General features: G+C 40.4%; 1 protein-coding gene across 4 annotated transcripts in view; it reads right to left on the bottom strand.

Moving 5' to 3' along the window:
* Window positions 1-357: 357 nt before the first annotated feature.
* The window catches only part of Ppa2 (inorganic pyrophosphatase 2), an 81394-nt gene continuing 68651 nt past the window's right edge, over window positions 358-13100 (bottom strand). For all 4 annotated transcript variants that reach the window (XM_052730542.1, XM_052730541.1, XM_052730545.1 and 1 more), the window contains 4 exons: window positions 9686-9771; window positions 6219-6288; window positions 2088-2127; window positions 358-564 (listed from right to left, as the gene is read on the bottom strand). In XM_052730542.1, the coding sequence (XP_052586502.1) occupies window positions 539-564; window positions 2088-2127; window positions 6219-6288; window positions 9686-9771 (222 nt within the window). In that variant the 3' untranslated portion in view covers window positions 358-538. The remainder of the gene's footprint in view (window positions 565-2087; window positions 2128-6218; window positions 6289-9685; window positions 9772-13100) is intronic.

Here is a 13100-nt window from a genome sequence, read left to right as displayed (position 1 = left end):
CTCCATGAAGATGAGAACTAAAATTGAAGAGATGGAAAGAGTGAGAAGCTGGAAGGGGTAAGGGCCTCTGCCACAACAAATCAGAGGAAAGAGCTTTAATGCATATAACACATTTATGTAGACAATGCTAAGAGGACAGCTTGTTACAAAAAGCCTTTATCAGTGATGGACTTGAAAAGAGACAAGAAGATATGAAAATAATAATAACAGTATTGGTAAAAATGTTATTGTTAAATTTGTGATTTTGACATTTAACCAATTAGACGTGAAATCATTACTCAAACAATGCCTTTAGATTTCATTATGAAATTTAGTGAAATCTTTTTTTCTTATATCAATAAATATCTAAAAGACAGAGAAGTTCAAAATGTCAGTGTTTATTTACAAGTTTATTTAAAAAGTTTTAGAACAATGATGTTTTGACAGGAAGTCATCAAATGGGCTGGGCATCAGCTTGCTTCTCAAGAGCACTAAGGGAAAAGGAGCCTCAGGGATCCTCAGAGGTTGAAGTCTTACTGCAGTACCTCCAGTGTCCCAGTCAGTCGAGGAAGTACCACCTATCTTCTGTTTAAGTGTGGGGAGGGGGAAAAGAAAGGAATGAAGAGGGAAGAAGAAAGAATGAGACAATGTTTAGTTTACATCTATAGGAACTATTTAGACATTAGTATTAGAATTTTTTTCTTGTTTTTTTTTTGTTTGTTTGTTTGTTTTCTTTTTTGAGACAAAGCTTCTCTGTGTAGCTTTGGCACCTGTCCTGAAACTCACTCTGTAGACCAGGCTCTCCTCAAACCCACAGAGATCTGCCTGCCTCTGCTTCCTGAGTGCTGGGATTAAAGGAATGTGCCACCACTGCTCGGCTAGTAGTAGAATTTTTTGAGTCTATATGATCTTAGCATGTCATCTCTCTACTTAAGATTAGCTACTGCCTCCAGTTCTCCTATGTTCTTAAGCCCCATATAAAACTACATTAAAAATTCTAGAGCCTGCTCATGGTATTTTTCTGGCCCCCTTTGGAGGCATTTTAGTCTCTAATGAACAATGCAGAAGTTAGCCCTTTAGCAACAATAGAGAAACTTCTTTGCTGTAAAATTTGATTGTTCATTAAATACCCAAAAGGAGATGTACTGCAAAGAAAGCCTGACCGGCCAGCAGATAAGAACCACATCTGCTTTCCTATAGAATTGAGTCTAGGGACACCCTCCTTCCTAAACATCTCACAGCTGGGCGAAGTAAATTGTTCTCATTTTTCCCTCCAAGTTCATTAAGTTGAAAATCCTAATATTTTTATATAAAAAGGTCAAAAGCCTTGCCTTGTCATATTTTGGAAGATACATTGTATGTGTATTGTATGTGTATATACTTATACACATACAATGTATCTTCCAAATTGTTACTGAAGAATACTTTTACTTGTTCCTTGCTTCAAATAATGATAACCAAAGACATGGAACTTAGTTTTAACCCTATGATATATTTTGGTTTTAAGACTTTCAGTTAAAACAAATGACTTATAAAATGCCTAGAGATAAAAGTAAGTCTTTTAGACTCAAGTTTCTGGAGTCATCCGAAGTTTATCAGAACTGGCTGGAATCTCTCATGACTTCACACACACACACACACACAGAGCTGCAGTGTGAACACCATCACATGAGTAAGCCACACTGCAGCACACTACAGCAGCAACGGGAAGGCCTAAGCAAGCCAGATGGAGGCTGCTTAATCACCATGTAATCGAATGATCTAGCCTCAAAATAACAAACGTGCTCCTCATTTCCTGAAATTGGGCAAATGATATTTTATCAGAGCAATTTAATGACCATCTGAAATCTACTTAATTTGCATAACTCAAACTAATTTTATTTATTTATTGGTTTCCACTACTATAAACAGATTTGTACATTTTGCTCTCAAGAACTGTAACAAGGCCAGTGAGATAGTTCAGGGTGAGGGTACCTGCTCCCAAGCCTAATGACCTGAATTCTACCCCCATAGTCTCTGAAAGAAGGACAAAGCCAACTCCTAACAGTACACACCCTCACTCTCTCTCTTAAAATGACAAATAACTTTTAAAAAGAAACATACTGTACCTTCGATATTGCTTATTTTACTCATTGAAGGTGTTGGGATCTAAAAGATAAAACAGCCAAGAATTAATATATTCAATATTTATATATGGAAAGTGAATCCAGAAATATTTTTTCATGAGATTATAGAATAAAACTGTACTCTACCTTCAAAAAAGTAAAAATTCCTCTGCTTTATTGGGCTATTCACTCTTTCTAGGCAACAAGTCTCAGAAGTAGAGTCAAATAAAAGAAAGCATGCTCAGAAATTTTTTTCTATCAGCAGCCCAAGTGGCCAGCCGAGCACCCCATAGCTGAGTGTGTGAAGACATTTTCCTTCAAGGCACACTTAGACAACAGCCCACAGGAACCACCTTTAAGCAGTCTGTACTGTCAACCTCACTCACACCCAACTTAACATGTTTGCCATCTTTGTGGTGGCATTACCCAAGCAAGCAAGGTTCTTGATCAGTCATCGATGGAATCCTTCTAGAATTCCATTGGTGTTTTATGATCTTCAGTTAAAGCAGGGGCAGCAAGCCTTAAAAGTGGCTAGAATTCCTTGATCTGTTGGCTGGTGTCTAGAGGCAAAAACACTTTGATGTTGGGATGAATATCACTAATAAACGTATGTGAGAGGATTACCTACAATAAGCACCATCTTGCCCACTGTGCCATGCCCTCAACAGCCCTGCTCCACTTCAGCACAAAGCTATGGAAGGGCATCCTGGGAATGGATGTACCCTCCACCTGGCTCGCTCAGCCTCCTCACTGGGGCTATAATATGGTGCAGTACGTGCTTACTCATGTGATGGTGCTTGCTCTGCAGCTCACAAAGGTTTCAGCTTGTGGCCTACAACACTACTCTGTTTTGCTGGTAGCAATAAGATACCGAGAGTTGGGGAATGGCCTGAACCAAATGTGAGGAGAGTTCGGAGTGTGAAGACCACGCATAGAGGTATCCCCGTATACACTGCAACAACCACAGCCAAAGCCGCGTTTGTGATGGTGAGTTGAGAAGGGGCTGGACTTGACGGCAACGTTAGTAGTTGTCAGGCCCGGTGGTTTAGACAGTTCCAGAATTGTTCTTTACATAAATGTGGAGTGGTGAGCCTGTGAGTACTGATGTGAGGGCAGTGGAGGATTTGTGGGCAAGTTAAGGGAGAGGAAAATCACTTGTCATAGAGAATCTTTACTATGGATAAAATTCCCTATTCTTGAACAAGATGCCTGGGAGGACTGTGCTGCACAGGAAGCCAATGCCAGGTCCCAGATGTTTAGGGAATGGCAAGTGCTGGCTAGGAAAGCAGCTCCAGTCACATTGTCCCTGCGCTTCAAGACTGTAGCTACAGTGGAACAGGACATACCTGACTGGTTAATAACAACTAATTTTCAACCCAATAACCCTTAACCACTTTTTCCTCCACTTCCATGTCAATCATTTGATACGGCTTCTCAGTGGCAACATTCACAGTAGATTTGATCTCATTAGAGGCCATGATAAAACAAGAGAGCAAAGCAAGCCCAAGAGAAATGATATAAATAAATAAAAGATTAACACTTAGGATGTGTGGGGCTGCTGCCAGTGTAATGCAGTACACTGTTTACAGCGAACTCTTAAAAATCAAGAGTATATTCTATAACAATAAAAAGCATCATGTATGATGTAGCATTATATGAAGCAGTAATGACATAATTATTTATCATCACTGTCAAATACGGCATACCGATATAGCTGTATGTGCAATACTTTTAAATGACTGGTAGAGCAATAGCTTCAGTTAAGCCAACATACCTCAGCATTTTTGAGCTCTAAGATACATATGAAACCACCATCATGTTCACGGTCTGTCATCGACAAATAGTGGCATGAATGTACACGTATCCACTGGTTCTATTCCTCTGAAGATCCCTAATAATTCCCCCAGATCATAAATGGTTTGGTTAATTTTCCTTGAAATATGTGGAGAAGGAGGAGCAGGCAGAGGATTGCTATTACTGTTTAATACAGTTTCCTCTCTCACATAAAACATGCTCGTGGGCGGCAGGTGTTAGAGTAACTGCAACAGGCCCCAATCTCCCACTCGGATGAAGCGTTTGAAATCTGATGGCAATATTCTCCTACACAGATTATAACCTTCTCATTTTTTGACATTGTTGTATCTTTTTAAGTCATACAATACCTTTTACAAAATTCTTTGGAAAATTCACTGGTTAGATTTCCTGTCTAAAATTAATATCTGTTTCTAACTGGCACTGTCAAACGCTTCAGAGAGAGAAAATGAATGGTACACACACACACACACAAAAAAAAAATCAAACAATCGAGCAATTTGTTAGCCTAAAAACCACCGCAAAAAGGAGCAAACAAGTTCTCTTAAAACATATATCATGACATTACTTGAAAAAATAATCTCAAGAATGTTATTTTTTCATTGTTAGGACAGATTTCTTGACTGGATGAATATATTCAGAACACATAAACTCCTATTTAAAAGAGAACCACCATTATGGAAAGTCAGATAATGGCGTTCAGAGTTTTGTCATGGGCAAGAAACATGTTTTTTCACATTAGTGAAGAGAATGATATTTAAATTTGAGAGTAACAACAATGGTCTCATGAAGAGCAGCAGACATTTAACTCTTCACTATTGGCAATGATTTCCTGATATCCTCCTAACCCACCCAACTCCACACCTTCCTTCTGTCCTGATTTATAAACATGACAAGTATAACAGCGCATGGGGACAGTTGATTTCCCTAATTTTATCAACTGATAGATAGTTTCAAATTTTCCCTGTCTGGCTTTATAGGCAGACGCATTAGTATCTCTATAAGACATATCTAGAAGGCCAACTGCAGAACAGTCAGCGTCTTCAGTCTCCCTAGGAACTACTTAGCGTTCTTTGAAGAAATCACAACAATTTATATTGCAAGCTACTCATCGAGTACGGGGCTTGAAAACATCTAGTATCGTCAGACTTTTTAAACTTTTGGCATCTGATAGCTGCAAAACTGCATTGTATCTTGTGATTTATTAGTTTTGTGAGACACAGGCTCACTCCCTAGCCCAGGCTGCCTTGGAACTCAGTATGTGGCTTGAGTTAGTCCCAAATTCCCAGCCATCCTCAGTGTCCCTGGCTAGCACACAGGCATCCTTCTGCCTTGTGGCCTTGGGCGTGGAAGGCTCTCCCTTGAGCTGCTCAGTGTGCTCTCCCCTTCGCCTTCCATAGGCCCGGGCTCATCTGCATGCCCCTTTCCTGTGAGGCTGCCCTAGACCACTGCTTAATGACTACAACTCCCATCCTCTTCCTGCTCATTTTTCAGCATGGTATTTATTATCTATTGAAAGTCTACTTCATTTCTACATTTATTATTTATCTTCCCAACTAAACTGTAATTTTCAAAAGGACACATGTTTTTGCATCTTTTTTCGTGTGCACTCCAGCACTCACAAATTATCGCAGAGCAGGTTATAATTGAATAACTGATGAATTAGTGGTGAAAAAACCCAACAAATAAAAAGCAGACATAATTTTAGTTGTTCATAAAGACCTAAATTTTCTAGTTTCTAGTTCATAATTAGTTAAAAGCCCTTAATTTGTATGGGGGATTTTAAAGCCTGAGATCTCTGTTAAACACATCTTATATTCCCAATTATCCAAATATTAATTTTTTTATTTAGTGCTCTCTAATTAAGAATTAATATACTGGTAACTACAGTTGCCTCCATGCAGCATTATCACTAAGGCAGGGAGGTCCTCGAAGCTAATCTCATGAGGTGGGTGAGCTACGTGGAAATGACAAGGGGGGGTTTGGGCACGTCCCTCTCTTGAGCCAAAATGCACCTGCCCCATGAAGATAACGGGAGGGACCACCTACTGGGACCAAAGAGCACAGACAGCAAATGTCCACAGATGGCCGTGGCCTGGGAACAGGAGGACAATTTGAACACCAAATTTAAGAATTAAACTAGGAGGTTTAATAGCCTCTGATTGAAACTGCCCAGCTTTTTAAAAAAAAAAAATTGCTAACTTCAATAGCATTATTTCATTTTATACTTGACAGGTTTCATTGCTAGACATTTCAGAAGCATTGTCAGCGTTCTCATGACATCTGTAAGATTAAAGGATGCCCTGGACACCGGCTCCTTACCGATTCAACTAATGATCTTGCTTCCTCTGGAGTGCAATGGAAAGGGCTATCACGGATGTGCACATTTGTGCTGCAGAAGGAAAGAGAATGTTAGTTAACACAGCCCCAAATGAGCATCACCGAAAGAAAACCAACCACAAACAGTCCACACTGGCTATATGACGTCAGCCAAGGAACAGAGAACGGAACAAGTACAGACCAGAACACCTAAAGCTACTGTACGTACAAATATGGAGTCATACACCATACCGCACTCTCCACAATTAAAACAAGTTAAAATGATGTGATATCAAAACCATTTCCTGTTGTATACACAAACACCATAACCACACTTAACCTTTATTAAGAGTCAAATCCAACATACAGAATGACACCATGTGGAGGGAGACATTTTCCTCTAAGGAATAGGCACTGGAATTGGAAAGGTAGAGATTCTCTTTCTCAGAGAGATAGAGAAGATTAAGGATAAGAAGAAATGATAACACGAAAACTTGTAAGTTGGACAGTCCAGAAAGGCAGAGACCAGCCTTAGCTTGTTCTCCAATCAGCAAGGGCTTGGAAACTCACATCCTTCTTTATTTGATAGACCCCAAAGCATGCCACCACTGCACAAGGCCCGCCCTCCAGATGACAGCAGAGGCCACCATCCCTCTTACACAGAATAAGGCCAATCTCTGAGAATTTCACAGAAAAGCTGGCAGGTTGAAATGTATGTATAAAGCATTAGTAGAGAAAGGAGCTAAAACCAAGTTACTTCTTCAGTCAAAGGAAAAAGTAAATAGCAATGATTATCTCCAAGAGGTGAATAGGGCAAACACAAAGATTTATTTTTTCTCAAATGAACTTAACAGACACACATTAGCAAATTTATTTTACAACTGCTTTATAAAATATGTTGGGAATTTATCACAAGAAGATCTATTTATGCATTTACTTTTCACACCCCACCTGTCTGTAACTGGCAACACTGGTCACAGTAGATTTTCCTTCTGGTTATCATTGTAACTTGGGGTGGGACTTATTTTCACTTGTGCCATGAGCAACATTCCATTTTTAAAATGACTATAGGTTTTTGAATGGCATTATTGATTTAGGTGTCTGTTTGTGTGTCTATTTATTTTGTTCATCTGTGTGTGGTGTGTAATCCCATCTGCTGGGGAAGCTGAGCAAGGAAGACAAGCTCCAGGTCTGCCCGGGGCAGAGAAGCCCCAGGACAATATGGACAATGAGAAAAGAAAGGAGGTCTAGACAGCATTGCTTTGTATCCATTTGCAGGTTCAAAAAATTATACCATGTGTCCAAGGCTTTTCCAGATGCTGGAGATAAAACACTGAGCCAGTGAGTCCTCATGTACCTTGAAATCTCTAAACCTTTTTAGCTCTCAAACTGACAGTGGCCTGGAGAGAAGCTGATAATGTGGAGGAAGCTAATAATCTCTAAACGGCTAACTGGGGTGCTGGCACCTACTGCTAAAACATGCTTTCCTTCTTTTTTGAAGTTTGAAGTACTAAATATTTTGTTCTAAATTTATAAATGTCCTAGCACTACAAAACTAAATAGACAATTTTTAAGTGTTATACAGTACACGAACAATCTCACTGACCAAGCCAAGATGTTGCATTGGAATTAAAAATCACCAATGTCAAAAATGCTGGACACAACAAACAAAAATTATACTTAGAAATTAAAAAGACATACTAAAAATAGATTAACAGCACAAGATAACTGATTAAATAAAAGAAATGATTATCAGAAAATAACAGATACAAAAGAAAATTTATAGAGTCAAGAGTATGGAAATTTAATCCATGGAAAATTATTTTCTTCAAGTCAGTCTCAAGTCTGACAAAGGCTCACAGTCATGATCAAAGTCAGTGTCCAGGGTTCACACTGTCAAGGCTTTTCACTTTAAAGCAAGAGCACCAAGAAAAAAGGGGGAGATGATACAAAACTGTGATGCTGCTGATGACTTTGGATCATGACCTCTCGAGTTTGCAGATGAAAAAGGCACTGGGGCAAATGTATGCAGAACCAAATAGAACTGGCACTATTGATTGGCATAGAAAAAAGCACATCATTTATGCACGCTCCACATGTGCCCTTATTCCTGTGCATGGATGTCAGGTGGAGAGGTGCATGCATACCACAGTATGGAGAGCAGTGGGCAACTCTGTGCAGTTGGTTTCTCCCTCTACTTTTATATGGGTCAGAGGGATTGAAATCAGATCACCAGGCTTCCAAAGGAAGCGCTGTTGTCTGCCAAGACATCTCACTGGTGCTCCAAAAGTACTGTCAATGAATTAAATGTTCCTTCCTTCAGGAAGGTGAAAAACTAAACAGACAACTTCAAGACATAAATAATTTGGGATCATTGAAAATGTATTTCTTTGGTCAAAACTCCCTTCTGTGCCACGTCCTGCTTATATGCTAAAGGTCAGAGTCAGTACACAGCACAGCAGCTAACTCTCTGGCTGTCCACTAGGGAATGTAGAGCAGTGGGGTGCGGGTCCAGGACGTGAGCTGCAGAAGTGACGGCTAAGATGCTTCTGGAACAGGAGACATTTACGATACAAAGACAGCGGGCAGGGAGAAAAGCCGGTCTCACTGAACTGAAGAGCTGGATTAAACCCCACAACTGAAAGGATTCAGACTTCAGGATCCTTATTTTACATTTCACATAATGCTAGTAGATGTAGGAAAAAATCCACATGGAATCAATGCAGAAAAGAGTTTACCCCTATAGCCACAGTTTGGTAAATAAGCGTATATTTAGACGTTTCACATTAAATGGAATGTATGCATTTTACTACTGTTTGATTCCTCTTAGTTCTTTAATGGTCCAGGTCACGTGGGACAAAAGACTACCTGAGTTCATGCCCTGAATCTACAAGGTGGAGAGAAATGACTCTCGGCAGTTGTCCTCTGACTGCCACAGCTGTACATGCGTGAACACAGACAGATGCACGCGGAAAAATATGGGTTAAAAAAGGAAAACAATGGCTTTTACTGTTTATAAGAAATGATGTGGTAGGTTTTATGTAAACAAAGTAACCACATTTTCAAATACTGGAAACTGCTGTTCTTACTGTATCTTTGCACCTACCATAGCAGACTGCCTTAAGTATTTGTTTACTTGTCAGTATATCTTAGTAAAATAAAAATCATTTGGAAAAAATGAACCACGTTGGATTTCTAGCTGCACACTGACAGCCAGCACTCAATAATGACCCTTAAAGACATGCTCCATAAAGCGGGCAGTGGTGCTACACATCTTTAATCCCAGCACTTGGAAGGCAGAGGCAGAGGCAGGTGGATCTCTGTGAGTTCCAGGACAGCCAGAGCTACAAAGCAAAACTCTGTCTCGAAAAACCAAAAAGAAAAGACATGCTTTGAAAGTCTGGGATTTGAGCAACATTATGTGGCTGCTGAGCAGAAACTGACAATGAATTAACATTATACATTCTTACCAATTGATAGTTCCACGGTCACGTTTCTTCATGAGCATTGCTTTCCAACATTCATGGGCGGAGTTAACAACTTCAAGAGCGAAAGCCTAGCTCCAATCAAAAACAGACAGAGATAGTTGCAACCTAGTTCCCACCCAAATCAGTGTTATACCCACACAGAACTAACTACTAGTAAACTGTTGAGAGCTTAAGCTCTGGAATTGAGCAAACTTGAGCAGAAAACCTTCCTTAGTCACCAGCTGTGATGCAGATGCTTAACTTCACCAAGCCTTAACTTCCTGTTCTGAGGAACAGCACATAATGAGGTGTGGGGGGAGTGCAATCGAGACAAGGGGCAGGCAAATGAAAGTCTGTGGGTAGCACATATGGGCTGCCATCAGTCTTTGGCCCACGGATGCTTTAATGGGATGGAATGTTGAGAAGAGATTCGGGAACCACAGGCATCATTGTAAAGCCTTAAACATTTACTATCTGATCTGTACAGACATAGTTTGCCCATCTCAGATCTAAACTACAGGGCTAATGAATGAATAAATAAAAGGATGCACAGCAAAGTGCTTAGCCTGGTCCACAACGTGTGAGGAAGCAAGCACATATTTATTCCATCACTGCCATGAGTGCACAGTCTAACTGTAATTTTAGACAACTCCCTGATTGAAAGCAATACATCTTCTTAGAACAGCCCCAACTTTTCCTTGGTACTAATTCATAAAATACCGCAAACTCTATAATCAGAAATAAACATTTCGCTGGGTACACATCTAGTAACACTACATAACAAAAATCTTCTTTCGTCTTCAAAGGAGAAAATTACTTTTACTTCTTTTTTCAAAGTTAGTTTATGTGTATGTGTGTGCCTGAGTAGATGTATGTGCATCACATGTGTGCAGCAGCCCTAGAGGTCAGAAGAGGGAGTCAGATGCCCCTCAAGTGGAGTTTCAGGCAGATGTGAACTGCCAAAACCAGCGTCCTCTGCAAAAGCAGTAAGTAAGCTTTTTTTTTCTTTCGTTAAGGTGGATCCTTATTTATTAGCTAATTCATACTAGCTTTATTCTCCTCAATTATAACTAATTATTATCATACCAAAGAAATAAAGAATCTTGGGCTCTGAGATAGAATTGTAATGGGAAATCTAACCTGTGAAATAAAAGTTCTCTCACGACTACAGAGGGCTGAGAAAGAGAACGGCTTCATTCTCAACAAGGTGGTAGTGGGGACACTGGTTTAGACAGGGGTAAGAAATAGAAATTAGGGCTGGGGATTTAGCTCAGTGGTAAAGCGCTTGCCCAGCAAGCGCAAGGCCCTGGGTTCGGCCCTCAGCTCTGAAAAAAAAAATTAATTTTTTGGCCGGGCGGTGGTGGCACACGCCTTTAATCTCAGCACTCTGAGACAGAGCCAGGCGGATCTCTGTGAGTTCGAAGCCAGCCTGGGCTACCAAGTGAGTTCCAGGAAAAGGTGCAAAGCTACACAGAGAAACCCTGTCTCAAAAAAACAAAAAACAAAAAACAAACAAACAAAAAAAGAAATGGAAATTATTCTGTGAATACTACAGGGAAAAATTTTTAGATAAAATTATTTGGATAATTCTGGCTGTAATAAATCTAGTGCTTGCTTCATGAAATGGGCAGGAAACAGGAAACTCTAGACTTAAAATCGATAGCCACCTTTCAACCACAGAAAAGAGGAATAATGAAATGTTCTTGAGTTAGGCTCTGTATTTTAATGGCAATGGTAAAAAGCAATGCATAAAATGACTATTTTTGGAAATGTTACCAGAATGACCCAGTAATCATACAGAAGAAAATAAATGTTCATCAAAAGCCACCAGAACACAGAAGACACCTGACTCTGTAAATTCAAAACTTGCCAGGCTGCCTTTGAGGCAATAGAGAAACGTGTATGTGTTTGTGCGTGTGCGTGCATGTGTGCGTGTGTGCATGTGTGATTTGCATAATTTCAAACGAAGAAATATAAATTTTGAAAGAACAATTTATTTAAAAAATATCCAACATTCCATTTCTAAGACAAGTCTAAAATACTTTTATATTTTAAAACTCTGTAAACAAAGTCTTTGTGGCATTAAGAATTCTTTTAATGAGCCTTTCAAGAAAACACTGAGCCTAGCAATCAGTTTTTTCAGAGCAATACTTGCTGTCAGTTTTAAGCTTTGTTTCAGTTATAGAACGTACTTTCTGTACCCACTTAGAAGCTGGTTAAGAGTATGCAATTTGGCTGTGGATCTTTGCATCTGCTTCCATCAGTTACTGGATGTAGGCTCTGATAACAGGGTGTTCACCAATCTGATTACCAGGGTAGGCCAGTTCAGGCACCCTCACCACTATTGCTAGTAGTCTAATCTGGGTTTTTTGTGGATTCCTGGGAATTTCCCGAGCACCGGGTTTCTCCCTTACCCCATAATGTCTCCCTCTATCAAGATATCTCTTTCATTGCTCTCCCACTCCATCCCTATCCCAGCTCGAACATCCCGTTCCCTCATGTTCTCATCCCCCATCCCCTCCTCTCTAGTGCCCCCCTGACCCCAAGTTTACTCAGGAGATTTCATCTATATCCTCTTCCCAAGGTGATCTATACATCCCTCTTAGGGTCCTCCTTGTTTCCTAGCTTCCCTGGGGCTGTGGGTTGCAGTCTGATTATCCTTTGCTTTACATCTAGTATCCAACAAGCTCCGCAAGTCCAGTTGAAGAGAGGGAAGAGGGATTATATGAGCAAAGGGAGTCAAGATCACAATGGAGAAATCTACAGAGATAACTGAACCAAGCTCATAGGAACTCACGCCTGCATAGGACCGGACTAGACAGACCCTCTGCATATGGGAGACAATTGTGTAGCTGCATCTGGCAGTGTGAACAGGCTCTATCCCTGGTGCACAAGCTGGCTTTCTGGATCCCAATACCTATGGTTGGATGTGGGAGCCTGTTGTGGGATGGTCTGTATGTCAAATGTGTTGCTCTGATTGGTCAATAAATAAAACACTGATTGGCCAGTGGCCAAGCAGGAAGTATAGGCAGGACTAACAGAGGAGAACTGAGAGAACAGGAAGGCGGAGAGAGACACTGCCAGCCACCGCCATGACAAGCAGCATGTGAAGATGCCGGTAAGCCACGAGCCATGTGGCAGGGTATAGATTTATAGAAATGGATTATTTTTTTTTGGTTTTTCGAGACAGAAATGGATTATTTTAAGATATAAGAACAGTTAGCAAGAAGCCTGCCACAGCCAAACAGTTTAAACAATATAAGTCTCTTTCTTTACTTGGTTGGGTCTGAGGGGCTGTGGGACTGGCGGGTGATAGAGATTTGTCCTGACTGTGGGCCAGGCAGGAAAACTCTAGCTACAGGAGCCCACAGAGGTCTCCTAGTGAGAGCTTGCTTTACCCAGCTAAGAGGATGATTGG

This window comes from Peromyscus californicus, unplaced genomic scaffold (assembly GCF_007827085.1).
Source record: "Peromyscus californicus insignis strain IS unplaced genomic scaffold, ASM782708v3 Scaffold_9__1_contigs__length_137607984, whole genome shotgun sequence".
In the NCBI taxonomy this organism is placed as follows: domain Eukaryota; kingdom Metazoa; phylum Chordata; class Mammalia; order Rodentia; family Cricetidae; genus Peromyscus; species Peromyscus californicus.
The sequence above is the reverse complement of the archived record's forward strand: the minus strand, read 5'-3'. Positions and strand labels throughout refer to the sequence as shown.